The sequence below is a fragment of the Euleptes europaea genome, chromosome 2, assembly GCF_029931775.1.
Source record: "Euleptes europaea isolate rEulEur1 chromosome 2, rEulEur1.hap1, whole genome shotgun sequence".
Classification (NCBI taxonomy): Eukaryota; Metazoa; Chordata; class Lepidosauria; order Squamata; family Sphaerodactylidae; genus Euleptes; species Euleptes europaea.
The window spans coordinates 18,097,957-18,118,569 of record NC_079313.1 but is presented as its reverse complement, the minus strand read 5'-3'; the positions used below and the strand labels follow the sequence as shown (position 1 = coordinate 18,118,569).

Sequence of the window (20,613 nt, the reverse complement as noted above, 5' to 3'; positions counted from 1 at the left end):
GGGGAGACAAACAGATTAGGGGGGACCATAAGATTATCATGGACCGGACAGGCCAGTAACCCGAATCTTCGAGCAAGGTTTGGGGAAATCGTGGTGTTTTTCGTTTTCCGATGCTTTTTGAGGAATGCAAAGGTGAACAGAGGTGAGAGAGCAGAAAACCACGAGGAAGAAAAACCTGCAGGAAATGCGAGAAGGGACCCAATTAAAGCCATTAACCAGATCCCCACCGCCAACACCCCCTTCTCCTTTCCAGGGAAAAAAAGGCTTTGCTTTCTTCTTACAGCCAGAGTCCCTTTGTCTTTATATGGTTCTCATTTGCCTTCCCCCTCATTCTCCCCCTCCCTTCTCCTGGAGCTCAAGCCGAGGAACCCCCACCCCCACCTTCCCTACAATTTTCAACTGGGAGATGCAAGGAAAGGGGTATTAATTCTTAAAGGTCCAGCCTCCTGCCAAACCTGCCTCCGTTGGGTTCAAGGTACGGCAAAGGACCATCTCTCTCCCACACAACACCAACAAGTCTGTCTATTCAGGCATTCTCCTCCCCCCCTGTTTTTTTTTCTTCTTTTTTTGCTAAGTACATGACAGGCGCTCAAGGGCTGCACCGAGAGTTGGCAGCGGTGGCGACTGCATTCCACAGATGACACCCCCACCACCCCGCTGCCACTCCATTCTCCCCTTTGCACCAAGGAGATGCGGAGCCAGAAACTCTGAATATCCCTGCTCCAACAGGTAACCTGAGACTCAGATGCTGGAAATATGTAAAAGCCGTCAGTGAATGCTGCAAATTCAGATTTGAAATACGATCTGAGCACGGAGGAGGCCCCGGTTCTCGTTACATCTTAAGATTTACCTTCGTGGCAAGCCCTGAGTCGGAGAATATTCCCCACCCCCACAGGGGGAGACCTCAGGTCTCCGTACTAAAGCCTCAAGCAGAACACGGCCAGGAAACAGCCCCCCCTTTCCTCCGTCTGAAGGCAAAACAATGCCTTTGGCTACCATCAGAGACATATAAAGTTGCAAATGGGTCTTGGCAGGTTCAAAAGCTGCCTGGCTTTGTTAGGGTTTTTTCCCCCCCTCCCTGATGCATTCTTGACAGAGAAATACGCTGAATGTGTACGATGTTAGTTTGCACTTGGCTAATCTTTTTCTTTCCATTTTTAAAAAGTTTGCACACAGCGCACGATTGCACATTTTAAAACATGCTTATGTGTACTTCTTGGAATGAAACCCATCCCCAGGTTGATTCCAGGGATCACATGCGTATGTGGCTTTACCGTGCATGTGATATCTTCGGCAGATGGGCGTTAACTTGCCCTGGTCCCTTGCTGGCCTGGCTTGTCTTCCCAGCTGACTTTCCACAGATCCTTCAGGATAAAGGTAACCGATCTTTTTTTTCCAAGCACATGGCTGTGTGTCAGCTTTAAAGAGGCACTGGAGGCTGCCACATGAAAGAAAGCATTAGAGATAAGTAAAATTAAAGGCCCAGTGACTGGGTACAAGAAAAATGCTATCAGGTGTCCAAAGATGAATAATGTGTTTACAGTTAGGCACCCATAGCCAATCCATTCAGAATGAGGCTGCACATGGGTTAGAATCAGAATAGAGTGACCCCTGCCCGATGGCCACTGTGCATTGAGTAATGATGCAAACTAGGCTGGAGTTATGCCCCCACAACACTAAGCACTTCTTCTGTGTGGTTGTCCAGCACAGCTCCAGCAAATACAACACCCCAAAACCGCAAACATGTTCCTATCAAAACTGCAGCCACACACAACATTCACAGAAAGGAAATCCCTTTGATTGTGTGTGTGTGTTAAGTGCCGGCAAGTAGCTTCCGACTCATGGCAACCCTATGAATCAATGTCCTCCAAAATGTCCTATCTTTGACAGCCTTGCTCAGGTCTTGCAAACTGAGGTCCGTGGCTTCCTTCGTGGGGTCAATCCATTTCTTGTTGGGTCTTCCTCTTTTCCTGCTGCTCTCAACTTTTCCCAGCATGACTGTCTTTTCTAGTGACTCTTGCCTTCTCATGATGCGACCAAAATACGATAGCCTCAGTTTAGTCATTATAGCTTCTAGGGTCAGTTCAGGCTTGATTTGATCTATAACCCACTGATTTGTTTTTTTGGCAGTCCACGGTATCCATAACACTCTCCTCCAACACCACATTTCAAAGGAGTCTACTTTCTTCCTGTCTGCTTTCTTCATTGTCCAGCTTTCACACCCATACATAGTAATAGGGAATACGATGGCATGAATTAACCTAATCTTGGTGGCCAGTAACTCCCTTTGATTCCCCCCCCCCCAATGCTATTACAGGTTGAGTATCCCTTATCCAGACTGCTTGGGACCAGAAGTGGTCCCTATTTCGGATCTTTCTGTATACTGGAATATTTTGAAATTTTTGGATATACATAACGAGATATCTTGGGAATGGGACCCAAATTCATTTATGTTTTGTATACACTTTATACACACAGCCTGAATGTAATTTGAAACAATATTGTTAATAATTTTGTGTACATTGAACCATCAGAAAGCAAAGGTGCACTATCTCACCAGAATACCTGTATCAACTGTTAAACAAGAGCAACAACCAACAACAAACTAACTAATGATGGCAGGCTTTCAGTCTCCACCTATGATGCAATGTACACCGTATTTTATTTTTTAAGTGAGAGGAAACATTGAAAGCAGGCAGCACAGATCTGTCTGTATGCTGGCTCGAAAGGTCCAGTTTTCGGATCAGTCTAGATAAGGGATGTCCGGATACGGGATACTCTACCTGTCATTCCTTGACATGAAGCTGCTCTATATCAAGAGCCAGACCACTGGTCAGACAACATCCATGCTATTCTGACTGGCAGTAATTCTCCAGGGTCTCAAACAAAATAGTCTTTCACATACTCCTTTCAACTGGAGATGCTGGAGACTGAAACCAAGACCTTCTTGCATATAAATAAGGTGTTCTACCACTGGGTCACAGCCTCTCTCCTTCCTGTTAGGGTGAAGCCAACAGAATCTAAGACAGAAGATCCTAGAGAGGTCAACTACCAAGGCCATAGACAGGATATTGTGTCTACCCAGTTCATCTCTGACAGATACCTCTTCCACCCTTTCTTCAACAGCTTGTAGGCCAGGAAGAAGGTTCTGCAGCTTGCCCCGCCTTTACTCGTCCACAAAGAACTCCACCTGAACTATCCCAGGCCAAGGAGGTGGGGGGAGTGCTGGGAGGCCCTGTATGCGAAGCTTAAGGCACCCCAGGTGTGCAAATGTCAAACTGTGGTCCTAACCGGCAGAAAGCAAATTCCAGCCACCTTGGGAAATATGGAACAACTTCAGGACAAATGCTCGGCAAATAGCAAGCAGCAGTTTGGAAGCGGAGGAGAGGGCAGAGAAGCGTCGGCAGACACAACCTCTCTTAATCTTCCTTGCGAGACTCCGGAGAAGTGTATTTGCTCAGAAACTCACCAGAGGAGGAGGAAAAGGGTAGAGGTTGCACAATAAAATTAAGAGTTGCAAAACACCCACTTCGGGGCTAGATCCCACACCACCCTCCTATATGAATGAGAAGCAAGAAGATGGCATCTTCGACAGCGCCTCTCTCCATACCAATATAGGCCTAGATGGCACCTCTCACATACCCCACACTTCCGGTGTCTTAAACAAAAAGGATTTTAGTTTGTTAAGCTAATTCAGAGGTGGCTACGCACCTGGTAGAAATGCTTTTCACCAGGCAACAATTTCACAAGGCGTGTCCCACCCTTACTTTGGTCCTTACTTTGCACCCCAGCTCCAACAGCAGTTCGTGCTCAGTTCTGCACGGTTTTATTTATTCAGAATTTTTATATAACCCTGCTTTTCACCCAACACAGTCAAGGTGGGCAACAACATGAATACAAAAATAATAATCTACGACATTAATACGAACACATAAGACAGGAAATGACAACTGATCATTAAAGCAGTTACATTCAAGCTACCCCATGTGCTCTTTTTAAATAATTCTGTCCTACGGTTTTTGCTGAAAGGCCCAAAGGTACTTGCATCGCCCACTCCAAGAGGCAGTTCCATAACAGCAGGGCAGCAACAGATGAGGCCTGGACCATAACAGAGCATATTTTTGAGAAATGGGAGGTTGCTAGGAGGGCCCTGCTGTGAGTAGTGTAATTGCCTCTCTGGTTCCTGTCAAGAGAAACGGTCCTTCAAATATATGAGCCCCAGGTTACAAACAGTTCTCAAGGTAAACACCAGCACCTAAACACAGACTTGGCGACAAATAAGCAGCCAGCACAGATATCAGGGCCTGTGAAATGCTATTCCAATAGGCAGAGCTCAATAAGAACAGGCTGCCACATGTTGCACTGGCTGAAGTTTCCGTTCATTCCATGCACTACATATTTTGGGGTGCCAAACTCTAGATCAGTGGTTCCCAAACTTTTCGGGCCACCGCCCCCTTGGTTCCACAAACTCAACCCCAGCGCCCCCTACCCTATCCTCTAAAAAGAATTATTCAAAAAAGGGTTTTGCATGACGCACTAAAGAAGATAACAAAAAAAATTCAAAACAGCAGCTATTAATTGCACATCTATTCAAAATCAAATGAGAACTTATTAGTTGAAATTTATTCAACAAACTGATGAACTTGATACAGCCGTACCAGCTCTTCAAAGTCTGGGGGAAAATTCGGATAGTTTCCACCAAATTTGCCAGCATGGTGCCATAGCTTGATCTACTGTAAATTAGCGAACAACAGAGTTGAAGGGGCCCACCTCTAGCGCCCCGCCCCCTAGGTAATCCCACCGCCCCCCCAGGAGGTGGAACCGCCCACTTTGTGAACAGCTGCTCTAGATATTCTCAAAAGCTCCCTGCACTGACTTCTTCTCTTGCAGCTCCTGTTCATTCAATCTGGGCTTGTGGTGAACTTCCCCCTAGATTATGCCCTATGGGTGAGAGCCACCTGCCTCTAGCCCTGCTGCTGTTAATGGCCCCCAACCCCGCCCATCCTCCCCTAAAGACAGCCGCCCCACCCTGCCTCTCAGTAAAGGACATTTCTTTATGATACTAACACATTACAGTTGATGTTAGTACATAAAATGACCAAAATCCGACCAGACGTATTTCGGTCTTTTACAGGCCTTCCTCAGTGGTCATTTTATGTACTAACTTCAACTTTTACGTGTTGGTAATATTTGTAACTATGTTTGTGCTTTTTAAGAAGACTATATTTTAGACCCTGTGTTTTTTAAATACAATTGTGCACAATATATAATAAAAATAGATTTACTGTTTGTTATATTAGATAAGTGTAAGTTGAGTTTCTTTGTTCCCCTTTTTTCCGTCAATTGCATTTCTTTATGACGCCACTTCTGTGTGGACTGTAGATGCATAATTTGCTGGCGAGCAGGGTCAAGGATTCCGGACTCGCAGGGGGTTTCAATCAATGCGAGCAGGGACAACCCAACGCGGCACATGCATGGACACACCCATGACAACATGGGGGAACCGAGACGGAAAGAGGCCCACCCATGCCCTGCAGCAATTTCCATGAACGTACCCCACATTCTCAGGGCTGCTACAGTCACAGTGGTCGATCCATCCAGCACTGAGTACGACCGGCTTTGCGCTTCCGATTCGCCATGAGACTGCTTGCACGTGCTTGGCTGGGGACACGACGGGCCGTTCACGTGGAAAGGCAAATAACTGTGAACCGGCCTTGACGTGCAATTCTTCTTGTCGCCCGTTCCTTTGGGAGTACGTGATTAGGGCCATATTTTAAAATCCGGTTAATAATGTGAAAGGCAGACTGTCTAACTACGCCTTACTCTGCATAGCGATTTCGTACTCAGTCTTCTCACTAAATGCCTTACGGAGTTAAATAATTCGAGACAGCAGGCAGTATGAGGTATAAATTACAGAAAGCAGTGGAGTAAAGAGATTGTATGCTGAATAAATTAAAGCTTTCCGTTGTGAGGCCAGTAATGGGTGAGGGAAAAAAAGGAATTAGGAACCAGGGAGGCAGGGAGACAATGGAGGCATTTGTGTGTCTTTGGAGCCGATTTGCTGATTATTTATTAATTTGTAAATTCAGCTTAAAAAAAATAATATAGCTCAAAATGGGTTGGCACTCTCAGCCCTGTCCTAATGGACTTCAGCCATTTCTGTGTCCTGGAAACAACCAGCTGAGGATGCCCATGCTGGTAAAAATAAAAAGGCTGGAACCTAGGCAGAAACAGGTAAAATCATCAGGCAAAAGCGGCAGAGTCAAATAGATCTAGGAAGGTTAGGTAAGAGCTGCAGTCACCTTGTTTCAATCAGCAAAATCAGGCAGGGGTTGAAGACTTAAGCAACCCCCCCCCCCCGGTCTCCTCTACACATGCAACCCTAATGCAAAATAGGGCTTTGCGCTCATGCAACCTGCCAGACCAAGAACTATGATCTCTGTCACTGAAATGTTATACACAGAGCATGTCTCCATACAGGGAGGGGTGTCCGTCTGTCTGTCTCTCTCTTATATAACTTCCACACCCATGGTTGAAAGATTCATGATCTTTGCCATGCCCTTCGAATCAGGGATGTCCAACAAACCCACCTCCAGTTCCAACTGTGCAATCCACTAGGAAGTTCTGATACATCCTTCCAGCTCTGCACCTATTCAATACAACAGGTCTCATACTGGAAGACGGGGAATACCAACTGGGTGCCGGGCCAGCATTGATAGTTTAAAAAGACCCCATGGCTTTTGTTTGAGACCAGCATGGTGTAGTGGTTAAGGTGTCGGACTAGGACCTGGGAAAACCAAGTTCGAATCCCCACTTGCGCCATGGAAGCTTGGTGGGTGACCTTGGGCCAGTCACACACTCTCAGCCCTGACCCTGGGTAAAATTTGGATGGGAGTCCTCCAAGGACTGCCAGGGTTATGACGTGGAGGCAGGCAACGACAAACCACCTCTGAACGTCTCTTACCTTGAAAATCCTACCGGGATGCCATACGTCAGCTGAGACTTGTCAGCGGGGAGGGGGAACGCTCTTGTTGTTGTGTAAAGGGATAGACGTACAAGACCCCCGAGGAACAAGATTGAGTTTTGAAGGCTCCTGATATTTTTTTAAATTTTATTTTTTATGTAGACGTATGCTGTTATTAAACTGTAACTTTGCCTGAGTGCTAGGTGGACTGAAAAAGTAAATAGGGTGGACTGAAAAAGTAAATAAGGCAACCAATGATGGAGGCACCTTCTTGTACTAACGATCTGAGCTTTAGAAATTATAAAAGGATGGATTCCACCCCGCCTTCTCCCCTTATGTGCACATGGTAGTACAGCAATTCCAATCTGCATAAATGATTGTAACGAACCAGGGAGTGGATGCTGTTTTAAATTAACGTGAAATAAAAAGCTATCTTGCTAGTTCATCACAGGGTTATAAATTGACCCCTTAATAGTGCCCAGAGAACCACTGAGAAGCAGAACCCCTTCTCTTCAAATACAGATGGCAAATGGAAAATTCAGACGCTTCTCTTCACCAACTGAGCTGAGCCACATCAGAAGCATCTCTCTCCCATGGTACAGCCTCACTCCACTGAGGGAACATGTCTATAAAGCACACCTGGGAAGTTATCAACTTAATGGGAAGCGTGGGATATAAATATTTCAGATAAACACAAGAGTCACGTCAAAGTCATGGCTCCTTCTAAAGAATCCTCTTGATTGCAGAAAAATCTGCACCTGCTTATGGGGTTGTGACAGAGCCTACACTCTCAGGCTGATCCTACAAGAACTTGACAGGGTTCCACAAATCCCCATGCCAATAACTCAGACACCTCTCATGAGTTCTCCGTGAACCTCAGGAGGACAGAGATCCCATGGGCATTGCAGAAGCAGAGGAAGTAGGTCCTTCTACCTCTACTAAAAATGGGGATTCCTTGTGTGCCTGGCACAAACAAGGTACTCAGTCGGGGGGAGGAGTAGCGGCCAGTGGCAACTGGCAAGACAGAAAGTTGGCTAGGGAGCAAGTCAAAATTTAAGGACCCCTGGGCTGAGTTCCCCTTCAGCATCCAGAACTCCAGTCCCTGTTACCACCACCAGGAACTGAAAAATCCCACAGGACCTACCCGATACCCCTTGCCCTTTTTTTGCCACATGTGCCACCCTCCCCCACTTTATGTTAGCCTAGACCCAATGCCAAGTAAAGCACTAAGCCAGCCAGAGCTGCTCCAGAGGCCTCAGACAAAAGAAAATGAGAAAAAGAGACGGCTACTGTTCAGAAGGAAGGCTCTTATCACATCGAGGTAGTCTGCTGTTTAGACAAGAAGTCGGATCTTATTGCTTCAATTCCTTTGAAAAACGAGAGAGTGGGAGGCAGACAGGGTTAGCCAAGGTAAGAATTCCTCCGCCATTGTTGTTCCTTTCAAATTTACTCAGCATCAGGACTGGATAAAGCCCTTGGATCCCCCCCTTTTAATTGTGTTATGTCCTCCCTCCAATGACTTCTCAATGGCAGTTCAGAATCATTGGCACAAGCATCAAAAACACATCCGAATAAAGAAGCGGTGCGTGATGTGCTTTCCGTATCTTTACTGCGGTACCCTAGAGGCAGGAAGCCTCTCCTGATCTACCCTTCTCCAGATATCAGCTCCAATTAAAGCAGAGAAGCTTGCTTATCCTAAACACAATCCACAAGGAGAGGAGTCCCATGTCGAACCTTGCTTGACTGTGGCTGACTGAAACAACCCAATTGGGGAAGAGGGGTTGTGCGTCAGAATGCTGGTTGAACATATTCCAACCAAGGTGAAGCGACGGGGCAACCGCTTCCCGCAAACACAAGGCACAATTCAACCCATGCAATATGTTCCCCCCGCATGCTCTCTGTCACAGGAACCTGGAGGAGTGGCAAGGCGCACTCTCACAGCGCCATCTTAAACAAGAGTTAATCCCTTCTAATCCATCCTAGTTAGGATGGCACTGCCCGTGAAGGAATCTCACAGTCTCTTTGCTACTCGGTTGAATATTTTGAAGCCACACTCTCAACATGTAAATTGGGCTGCGTTATTCTGCCTTTGAGAGCTAATTTTATGGGAGAGATCCACAATGTGGGGCCGTGTGGGGACCCAAAATGTTTTATGGTGTTGTTTGCTTTTTCCAGTGAGTGACCCCTCTGGTGTTCCCTCCTTTCCCACCCTTTTCTCTGTCACCATTCACACATCATTCATTCCCTTTCTCTGTGATTTACTCCTACCACACAAATCACTTCTTCAGGTCGCTTGAAGATGGGCCGAAAGAGATGTAAGGATGGAAAGGTGGTGAAGAACCCTCTCTGGGACAACAAAAGGCATCTTGTAGCAACTTAAAAGACTAACAAAAAATATATTCTACTATAATCTTTTATGAACTAGATCCCACTACTTAAGAGGCAATACTTGGACCCTTAATATGCAAACCTATTATGTAGGAGGGTTGAGGGGAGAACCCAAACAGCAAGGGCCACAAAATGCAGGTAGTATAAAATGAAATATAATTATATGAAGCTTAAAGCTGATCAAGAAAAATACAGAGACCATTATGCTAGGCTTGTTAACACCTGTAATGGCTGAGAAGTCCTGAGCTTTGCTAAGATAACTGTACATATTGTATAAAGACAGACTCCACAAGTATTGACTTCAACTGGACTCTTCAACTACAATTGCTGATCCCATAAAGTTAAGTAGATGATAATTAGGGTAGTCAACCTCCAGGTGGTCTCCTGCGATCACACCTGTTCTCCAGGTGACAAAGATCAATTCCCCTGGAGAAATGGCTGCTTAGAAAGGTGGACTCTATGGCATTATACTCCACTGAGGTACCTCCCCAAACCCTCCCCTCCCCAGACTCCACCCCCCAAATCTCCAGGAATTTCTCAAACTGGAACTGACAAACCTAATGGTAACTGAAGCTACCCACCACAATTTATTTTAACTGAATCAATAATAGCAAGCTTGGTTAATTTAACTGTTACCTGAAAGAAGACTTGGGCCTCTTTAAAAACTGAAACTTCCTGTTTTGCCCTGAATATTTAACTCAAGTGTAGCTTTAAAAAACAAAGCACAGGGGGTGGATCGGAAAAAATCCAAGATCTACCCTCCAAATATAAATTGAAATTTAGAATATTTATATTGCTTGCCTTTCTCCTGATAGTCAGGACCCAAGACGAGCAACAACATTAAGTACAAAATCTAAAAATTAGTACAACAAATAATTAAAAACAGGTAGTTAAACTAGAGTCCATTCAAGCCACCCCATAAGCTCTTTTAAACAGTTCTGTCTTGCCAGAAGGTCCCCAAGGGAAGAGCCTGCCTCATATTTTCTAGGAAGCTGATCCACAGCAGCAGGGCAGTGACGTATGTAAGTGGTAGACCTACAGTGTCCCAGAGCAACTGAAGTGCTCCCTCTATGGCAGCCATTATGTCATGGTGCTCACTGTCCTCTCAAACGTCCAGGTGTCTGCGAGCTCAACTAGGTTGGGGTCCCCTGCCTTAAGGCCTGACCCAGTGAATACACACCGATCGCTTTTAGGCGTATGTCAGATTGGCTCCTCTATAGCAAGGGTGTCGGAGTCATTTGTTACGAGGGCCGGATAGGACATGTCACTTGGTCGTGCCGGGCCATGTCTCGTCGGCCCAGATCGGGATTGGGGAACGGCTGGCTCGTGGGTCGGATAAGCTCTCAAGAGGCCAGATCCAGCCCATGGGCCGTATGTTTGACAACCTTGCCTTATAAGTACCACTATCACTCACGGCCTCTAATTCTAAGGTCGTCCCTTGCATTTTCAAGGCAGATATCCAGTTTGCAATGCACTGGAATTTCCAGCTGACTTAAACCTGCCTAGATAAATCCCATTGTCTTATGACCAGTACACTTATCCTCTCTGGTCTTTATTCACTTTGATTCTGTATTAACTAATTTCAATGCTAGACATTTTTGCATCCCAAGTAAAAATAATAGCCTTTCTTCTGGGTTTTTTAACAGCGTCCTGAGGTGGATTCAGAGGTCACATCACTTTAAGCAGAACATAAAAGCACACTGAAAGCTCAAAAAAATTGCTAAATCAGAGGCTGGAGAATTTAGGCCTGTAGTGAAATATATTTCACCCCAAATGTAATTGTTATCTTTTTAAACCGCAGAAGAAGTGAAATCCAATATGAGATATTTAAAGAAAAATAAAGGCTGCTATTATATGAGGAAGTGGGTGCAAAAAAGAAAACTGTTTTTAAATATAACAGAATAGTAAATAGACAGAACTTTTAAAAATCAAAATGTCTCCTTTTCCCAAACATCTAGATTAACTTTGTTGCAGATATCGAGATGGACCCCTTGTGACTACCCAAAAAAGGCTACACTATGGATTATGGGATCTACATGTACAGACGCCACGTAGAACAGGAAGGCTATAGTAAGGAAGATAATTGGTTGAGATTAAGTAGGAAAACTGGCTGGATCCAACCCATAAAACACAGTGGATAACAGAGGAACCAGGAATGATTAATACATTCCAAGATCTCAAGAATAAACTACCCCTCAACAATTAAAGAGCAATCAATGCTGCTAATAAACAATTTGATAATTTAAGAAAAAAGGAAGGGTTCACAAAGAAAACTGGCATGAAATTCATAACTTTAAAATCGTCAAAGTAGGGTAAAAATAAGTGGCCTTATATATTTTTTAAAAAACCTTCAGCGTCAAGTGAGAAAAAGGGATAGATATGGGGACGAAAAAGAGTCACTATTTCAAAACTCAGGATTATTGCCACAGCTCCTGAAACTCTGCACGCAAAGCTCCGGGCTTTAACGGACAGCATTTAAATTGCCTTTTGATTAAGGCAACTTGTTTTGGTTCTTCTCTTTGAGGAAGCTTTAGATATTTTTTTTAATGGATCACTTGTACTTCCTTTTCCAAAAGCAATAAAAAAAAAACCCTGAATAGTAGAGGAAGGGCTTACAGAAAAGGAGGAGATGGAGACCCAACCCCAAGCAAGAAATTCCATATTTGCCTGCATTCTCACCAGATCCCCCCCCCCCCATTAGCCATCCTAGGGCACCTCTTTTCTGTTTTGCATCTTCTTCCTATTATGAATTCTGACCAGGCATGCGATAACCGTTCCTCCGAAATCATATGATAAACACAGGCTGGGTTCATATGCCGCATCAAGATCAGGGGACTGGCCCTACTAGAGGAGGCCTTGGATTTGCCTGGTTTTTGCTCCCCTTATAGGCAATTCAATTAGTTACTTCCATTGTTGGCAAAGCACAGTTTGCCATTCCATTCAAACTAGGGTTGTAAAAACTGGGAGGGGGGGACAGAGGAAGAACATCGACAATCCTTGTGTGCAGGCAACGCTAAATCATGGGGGGGGGGGGAGATTGTTTTGTTTTTCTCCCCGAAAAATAGTGTAACATGCTTTATACAGGCACAACATCAAGAAAAAAGTAAATACATAGCTTTATAGGTGACAAGTCAGGCCACAAATACTTATTTATACGCATGACAGAAAGCCCTAATTGCATACTTTTTACCAACTTAGCTTTGTTCTGTTGTAAGATAAACAGTTGCCAGCTCTGAATAAATACACTAAGAGAATTTTTTTCTTTTCCCCAGATCTCTAACATTGTCCCCACAGCCACATTGTGTGCGTGTGCACATGCTGTCACCTCACAGCTGACTTATGGCGACCCCGTAGGGTTTTCGAGGCAAGAGACGTTCAGAGGTGGTTTGCCATTGCCTGCCTGCGCGTGTGCTGAGAGGGTTCTCAGAGAACAGTGACTGGCTAGGTCATCCAGCAGGCTTTATGTGGAGGAGTGGAGAATCGAACCCAGTTCTCCAGATTAGAGTCCGCCGCTCTTAACCATACACCACACTGGCTCTGACATAACTACATTAGACCGACATTTTGTCGGCCCGGTCTCTGCTGCGGGTAGTATTTTCGGTGGCCAAAGTTTCCCCAGTACTGGCCCTGCTGCTACTGTAAGCTTTTTCAAAAGGTATTTACGAGTCTTTTTCACAACCTCCCATACCCAATAACAACAACAAAAACAATCAACCCTGGACCACAAGCGACTTCGGAAGACTTCTAGTTTCTTTACAAGCTTCATATAATTATTATTATTTTTTTGGCTTCAGAACAGTCTAACTCTGGTTTGAGGCTGCATTCGCACCGCCAACATCCAACGTTATCGTGCTGTCCAGAGCAACTGCCGTTAAAAATTCTAGCGACTGTGAAATCACATTTATTTTTATTAGTCATTCAAACAATAAAATAGCTAATCAATCACTCTAAGTCAGCTCCCCGTCTGATTCCTCTTTTCTTCCCCACCCCCAAAAATAAATTACGTGTCATTTGCACTTCTTCAGCCCCCTCAAAATTAAACCTCGCCTTTTATTGTTTTCTAAATAATAAACATGTTCAGATTTCCACAGCACTCAAAGCACAGCAGTCGGTATAAAAGAAAGATCAATGGATACCCAAACCCAAGCTTACATAAAAAGTATCCATAAATCCTTTAAAATAAATTGAAATGTCAGGAGACAAGGGGCAACTCTTTGGCCAGTAAAGACGATCTCTTCCCCTCAATGCACACACACAACTTTATAGACATTTTGGGTTTGTTCCGGCAATGTTAACACTGTGAAATATTAGCCGCAATGTTGCAAGCAGACTCTGGAGTCACTTAAATCAAACAATGGAAAAGCAAATGCCCATTTACAAACACTGGGATGCCAGGGTTGTGAAGAGATGAACAAAACACACACGCACAAGAACCACACACCACAGAGAATTTGAGCAGAGTGGGATTTTGATCTGGCAATCCATCCATTCCCCCCCTTTCAACTTTTAATCTTCGTCAGAAGATAGAATCCATTATAATATTCTCCTCTGTTGGACTGTATGTTCCTTTTTGAATTTACAGACCTTCTCCCCACAAGACCATCTCATTCATCTGTTTAATCTGACAGTTCAGATTGAAAGCACAAAAAAAGGAAAAGGGGGGGGGAGAAGAATATGGTAACCTATAGCCAGAAATTATGAAACATGTACCAAGGAGAAGAAGGGTGGGGATTGTAGATCAATGGAGAACAACAAGAAACCTAAACAAAACAAAATAAAATATCTAACTAAATAATGCTAATAAAATAAAATTAACATTTAAAGGTATGAAAGTCCAAGTCCTTGTCAATCATGCCAATGCCTTTACATTCACTGGAAGCCAGAAGCAGGTTTGTGTGTGTATTAATTGAATGATTGGGCAAAATATATTCTGTCCCTTTTTTCCTTCCACGGTTAGAATAATGCAGAGGCTTGGAATATTTATCATCTTGTGTTATACCCATTGTGCTAAAAAGAAGTGAATAAATCCCACCTCCTGAACTCTTTGGAAACAGGAATGTGCATGCAGGTTTGCATGCCTACACAAATACTGGGGGTAAACCCTTTAAAAAAAAATCACCTGTCAAAAACTCAGAACATATCCAGGAGCATGGGGGTCTCTTTTTGCACAGACCCTCCCACCTAGCCATCAGAGTAGCACATGAGTGGGCAGCGGGTAATCTACAGTTCACATGGATTCCCCCTCCCATCCCAGGAGATTCCTTTACAGCCAATATCATAAGAATCCTGAAAATTTCAATTTATTTTGCACCCTCCCCCTAAGTTTCCTGTTGCACAAACAACATTTGAAAACGTGACGGGGAGAAGTGAAAAATAACCAGGAACGAACAAGCAGAGAGAGATTTTAAAGAATCCACTTCGTTGCTCGCTATAAATTTTATGATTGTTAAACCGCACACACTTCATCATTTTACAGGGACCAATTCAAACCTTCTCCATTGGAGAGAACATAAATAAGAACACAAGAGAGAAATGCACGTTGACCAGACTGGAGCATGTGGGTGTTTCTCACACATTCAGACAGTATGCAGATTATCATGCAAATAATATGCAAACTAGCTGCATCCCTTCAAGGTATGAGGTTCCTAGTATGGTCTGGGTGCTGGACAAGTGACTCATTGCTGCCCTATCACTGACACCACACCTGAAATTCACTGAAGATTTATTTTCCTCACTCCAAATACCTGCCCCTCCAAACGTTAGGCATGGGATGGGAGTGATTTCTCCCTGCCTCTGAAAAGGTTTTCCTTGTCACCAAATCCAAGGCAGCCTTCATCTACAACTTCATCAGTGCTTTGCTTTCAAATCAGGGTAGGAAAATTAAAGGCCCTGCCGGGCGAGAGGCAAAAACTCCTAACAAATCAAACGAGGAAGGCGGTTTGAACACAAAAGGCAAGGTTGTTGTTTTAAAAAGAAAAAGAAGATGGTGTGTTTGTGCGTACAGTAAACAACAGAGCAAGGAAAATAAAGCTTGGAAAGATTCGGACGTTCCTAGCCTTCTACATTCAAACTGTACTGCATCACAATCTAGAAAAGCTGGGTGGGGGGAGAGAGAGAGAGAGAGACCCCTTTACATTATAGGAGTCACAATATGAATGGTTTCTCAAGAAGGTCAGCATTCAAGCTCTGGAGCCTTTAGGGCTTTGGAGGCTTGAATGCCAAAGCTAGGTGCTTTGTCTACGTTACAAGCTGCACAAACAAAATTTAACAAAGGCCTCCTTTAGTCATCACATATAGATCGCCGTAATCAAATAATCTCATTTCACTCAGCTGTTCACACAACGAAAGCATATTCACCCGGAATTCTTAAAAGGCCCGGTGACACCGATTCAGATTTCCTTTTTTTCCTCCCCCCCCCCACTCCGCCCGAAAGCTGCCTCTCTCCTGTTCTCATAACTTTTCCATCAGACTTTGCAACCATATTTATTGACACTTCCATTCATGTCATGCCCCTCGCTTATATGATTGAGATATGAATTACAGACTGTTACAGACCTCGGTTTAAAAAAAGGAGATGGAAAGAAAGGGAGGGAGGGAGGGAGGGAGGGAGGGAAGGAAAAGGCAGGTAGTACACAACACAATGCCACTGAGGAGCCACCCCATGAGCTGATACAACAAAAAGGCCTTTCCCCATGAGCTAAGTCCAGGTTTTTTTCTCTTCCCCCCCCCCCAAAAAAAAGAACAACTGAAAAATTGAAATAAGTTGCGGATGTCACCAGCTCCTCTCCTCGGAGCATCTGCCGTTTGAGATCACCCTTGATTGATGACAGCTATTTTTTAATTGTTGCTTTTAAAATTTAAACACCCCCCTGAGACATTTTATAAGTGTATTAGTGCGTGGCAGGAGGCCGGCAGAGTAGGAACACTCAGAATTAGCGTCCGGTGTGTTATTAGCACCTTCGGAACCAAAATACACACACCTTGACAGCACCCTAAAATAGGCCAATGATTTAGCAGGCAGATCTTCTCGGCCTATGCACACACACATCACTGGATGTCTGCATACCATTACCTGGGCACAGGGACTGCCAAATTAAGGATTCACATTATTTCTCACATAAAAATAGTGTTCCAACCATGGCTTCCTCTGGCAGATACCTTCTTTAGAAAATCTTTTTGTTGGGTTTTTTTAAAGTATCCTGTTTCTGTATTTTTAATTAATATTTAAAACAGTGATAAGGCATACAGTGCATTTTGTAAACCCCCCTACAGCACACAAACACACGCTAGTAAAACCTCATTATGCTGTTCAGATCCTGATACGTTTAGGAAAACTTAATGCCTTATATATAACTCAATGACCGCTTTTAAATGTTAAAGCGGAAAAGCCTTAAGATCTTCGAGAACCATAAATGAGGTGAGGCCAAAGAGGACTCAAAAACCGACCGCGCTTTCCTACCTGTTTTCTCTTTGATTTCACACAAGACGTTAAAAAGCGCTGGCTTCATTCTGTGGCAGTTTAAAGCGTGTTTCCTGCGAAGAAACCAAGAGGATTAAAATCAAGGGTGCCACCGGAGCCCAAAGAGAACTTGAACGTAACCAGATGGAACGGGACGCAGAGGAAAAATAATACTCAAGTCTTCGCTTAATTACGCACAAGCAAGAACCAGTTTACAACTTTATGCGGAAAGCGATAGCCAGTTTGGTTCCACATATGTCAACGCAAACACCACCGGCACGGGAACAGTCTGGCAAGGGGGTTGCAGCGGTGTTCACAAACCAGGGTTGTTAGCCGAGCTGTTAACAGGGTCATTACTAGGGGTACATATAAGTCATTCCCCCAAAAAAAGTCTAACGATCATCATCTTCAACCAGGCCAGGAACACTCTCTCTCTCTCTCACCTTTCCCTTTCATTCATCCAGTGTTGTATTTCACTATGCAGAAGTCGCTGGACTGGAAGCATTTGAAAAGCCCTTCCATGTATGGAATTTCAGTCCCTCGAGTGAGAAATGTAGTGATGCGCAGCCAGGATCTAGCGCATGTGTAAGGCGGGGGGGGGGGGAGGGAAAGAAATAATCAGTCTTATGCTGTTGTTATTCTGCTTGTTTATTTGCAGGCATTAAAATCAGAGTGTGTTTCTAAATGCACACGAAACCAGAACAGGATTCATAGTCTGAAAAAAATTACCTCGCTATTTTACGATAGAAGAGACTAGATTTTGTACGGATCTTTTCATGCTTTCTTATAAATGCACAGGGGTGGGGGGAAGGAATCACCGCTTGCTTAATAGATTGATGGGTTGCATGTCACAGCAGGTGCCCACTCCGGGAAAGAAACAATCTAACATTCTTTATTATTTTTTTCAAATTAGCCATCTTGTGAAGATTTGTTGTTTACGAGCGAGAGGTCTACTCTCGCCGGCTGAAGAAGAGTCCACTTTGCTGTCCTTAAATGGAAGCCCACATCGGCTGCTTGCTGCACAGCTGGGCAGCCGCCATGACCCCCAGAACCACATTCGTGCTCCAAAATATCTCTTGGGCCAAGCACCAAAAAAGACACAAGAGTAAAACTTGAAAGACTGCATCTGTTATCGTCCCTATCACGGCCTTCGACAACTCTCAAATCCCTTATAACGGTGTGGGAATTTGAGAGTTGTTGGAGGCTGGTTTGCTGAGATGTTACCGCTACAGCTGTAAATTAAGCCGGTAACTGACTAAGCATTCCTCTATTCTTATGGTTTTTTCCCCTTTTTAACTACTACCATCACTGCATTTTTTTTAAACCATACAAAACATAAAGCATTAAACTTTCAGAAATGGCCCCTGTCCTCTACTTGGCTCCCTTACAGCTGTGCTAAACCACATCTTCCCACAGAAATTCTACCTCATGGCTGCTAGCGTTTTACAAACCTGGCATTTCTCAGCCCAGCCGAGGAGGCAAAGTTAGTTTAACTACCACTAAGCTGGTTAGGGCAATATACAGCTGCCAGAAGACAAACGGAGTCGAAAACTCTGCTCTAGCTGTTGGAAGAGGTGCCCATCGAAGCAAAATGTTCAAAGCTTCAAGTAAAAAATATATATCCTAAAAACACATTATGGAAACATTATCCTTATTATCATTATTTCTCTCCGTTGCCCGTTCTTCTCCTCAGTAGTTAGAACTTCACGTTTTTAGCCTGCAATCCTGATGTTTATGTATTACGCAGAGTACTGTGACAGCAATCTGGTTCTATTTACTGGCTTTTAAAGAAAATTATTAAAAAAAAAAAAAAAACCAGGAACAGATGCACAAACGACACCAAATCATTCTGAAACATGTCTACCGATACCTTAAAAATATGATTACTTTTTTCACTGAAATGCAGCGTGGCAACAGTGACTTTAGCCCAAAGAATCAAGCACAAAAAATAATGGCTAAGGTTAAGTAGAAACCCGTGAGCAGGCGATGGGCTTCCACGCTACTTCCTACATGCAAACACTGCCTTCTGTAAGAAGTCTGTGGATATGTACTAAGCCACACTTAGCAGCTGGATCCTTAGTTAGCAAGGTTCACTTGGCAAGCGGGCAGCCCCGACTAGTCTCTGTGCACAATTAATTTGTTCAACTCATTATTTTAGCAAACAAGCCGCCCCAGCTCCCTGCGTTTGGTGCCTTTTTATGCACAAGCGCATAGAAGGAGACACATGTTTCCAATTACAGACAGCTCTACGGCTAACACAAGGGGAGAGCCAGTGGCACCCTTTTGTGCACACAGGGGCCACAATCCAACAAGTGAGAAGCGTGGCCAAGCCCACTGAAATCAAAGGGATTGCACACAATTGTGAGAAAGGAAAACAAAACACACAACCCTTCGCTGCTATGCGCGTGGCTCCCTTCTTTCCGAAAGAGAAATCAGGCCCCTTTCACAGTGCCTGCCGCCGGATTTCTCTGAAGCCACCGGTCTAATTTTCCGAAAAGTTTGCTTAAAACCTCTAGAAATTTTTTCTGGGGACGACAGCAGACACACAACCAGTGCCTTGATCCAGGACTCCCCGATGCATCTGCGGGTGAGCAGAAAGGAAACCTTGAGACAGCACACACTTCCAGCTTCCCCCAAACCTCGCCTAAAGGAATATAGCAAGAGGTGACCTTTTTGGTTAAATAAGAAGCCAGGGCAACTCTGGCCGGTTGTGCATGGTAAGTTTTGCCTTGGAGTTGCGACTCTCTAGACGCACATGCCCCCCCTCCAAATTCTGAAAACTCTGCAGGGGGGGGGCTTATTTTTTAGTTTTGAGGATTTGGATGGGGGGGAAACGTGCACCTAGACAGCGGCAACCCAAGGCAAAACCTCCCGTGCACAAGTGGCCCACATGTGTGGCTTTCAAGCTCTCGGGCCGGCTAGGCAACACTCCAGAGGGAAGAGCCAGGCCACTTCATCCCTTCCGAACTTGGCCAAGCATCGGCAGCCTTCCTCCCCAAGTCGGTGGGCCGCTTCTCTTCCTTCCAAAGGCAGCTCTTCTTCTACCCATGGGGTGGGTGGGTAGGTGGGTAGGTGGGGGGGAGAAGCATCTTGGGAGGATGTCCTTTTCCGCGGAGCTGCTCCTTCCCAAGCCGTTTTCTGAAAGCCCACCCTTACAGGAATAAGGCTGGCCGCTCCAGGTCGGGATCTTGCAGGGCTGGGAAGTCAACCCCAACCAACATGATGGGGACGCCCTCCTCCTCTTGGTGCCAAGGCGGAGGAGGACACCCGAACACCAGGAAGGCCCTGCCGGGTCAGACCGAGGTCCGTCCGGTCCAGCCGCAGCGGCCGCCCAGGCGCCTCTCGGGAGCCCCGTCCCGCCTGCGCCCCCCAGCCCCCCGAGGAGGGCGGGCGGGCTCACCTGGCCTGCGCCTCGTCCAAGCTCTGGTCGGTGATGGTCATGATCTGCTGCAGGATGTCCCCGATGTCCTGCTTGCGGCCCCCCTCGCCCTCGCCGCCGCCGCCGGCGCCGTCCTGCAGGTGCTGGGCCAGCCCGGGGTGGCCGCCCATGCCCACCCCGGCGTGGGAGTGCATCAGCCGGGGCTGCTCGTCCATCGCCACGGGCGGCGCGGCAGGGCGGGCGCCGACGGGCTTTGTTCGCCGCCGGCCGGGCGGCTCCTGGGCGGCCCCTGCCCCGGCGCGCCCCTCGGCCCGACCCCCTGCCCCGCCGCCAACTTTCCCCCGGCCGGAGGGTCTCTCTCCTCCCGCGAAGGGGCTCCGCGCCCGGCAGCAGCGCCGCAGACGGCCAACTCCGGCTTTTGTG

The 20,613-nt window shown here is 45.5% G+C and overlaps 1 protein-coding gene across 7 annotated transcripts in view; it reads right to left on the bottom strand.

The window, feature by feature from the left end:
* Positions 1 to 20,405, bottom strand: part of PBX1 (PBX homeobox 1) — a 255,177-nt gene extending 234,772 nt beyond the window's left edge. For all 7 annotated transcript variants that reach the window (XM_056844312.1, XM_056844314.1, XM_056844313.1 and 4 more), the window contains exons 1-2: positions 20,212 to 20,405; positions 16,812 to 16,885 (exon numbers count right to left, since the gene is read on the bottom strand). In XM_056844312.1, the coding sequence (XP_056700290.1) occupies positions 16,812 to 16,885; positions 20,212 to 20,405 (268 nt within the window). The remainder of the gene's footprint in view (positions 1 to 16,811; positions 16,886 to 20,211) is intronic.
* Between the last annotated feature and the right edge of the window lie 208 nt (positions 20,406 to 20,613).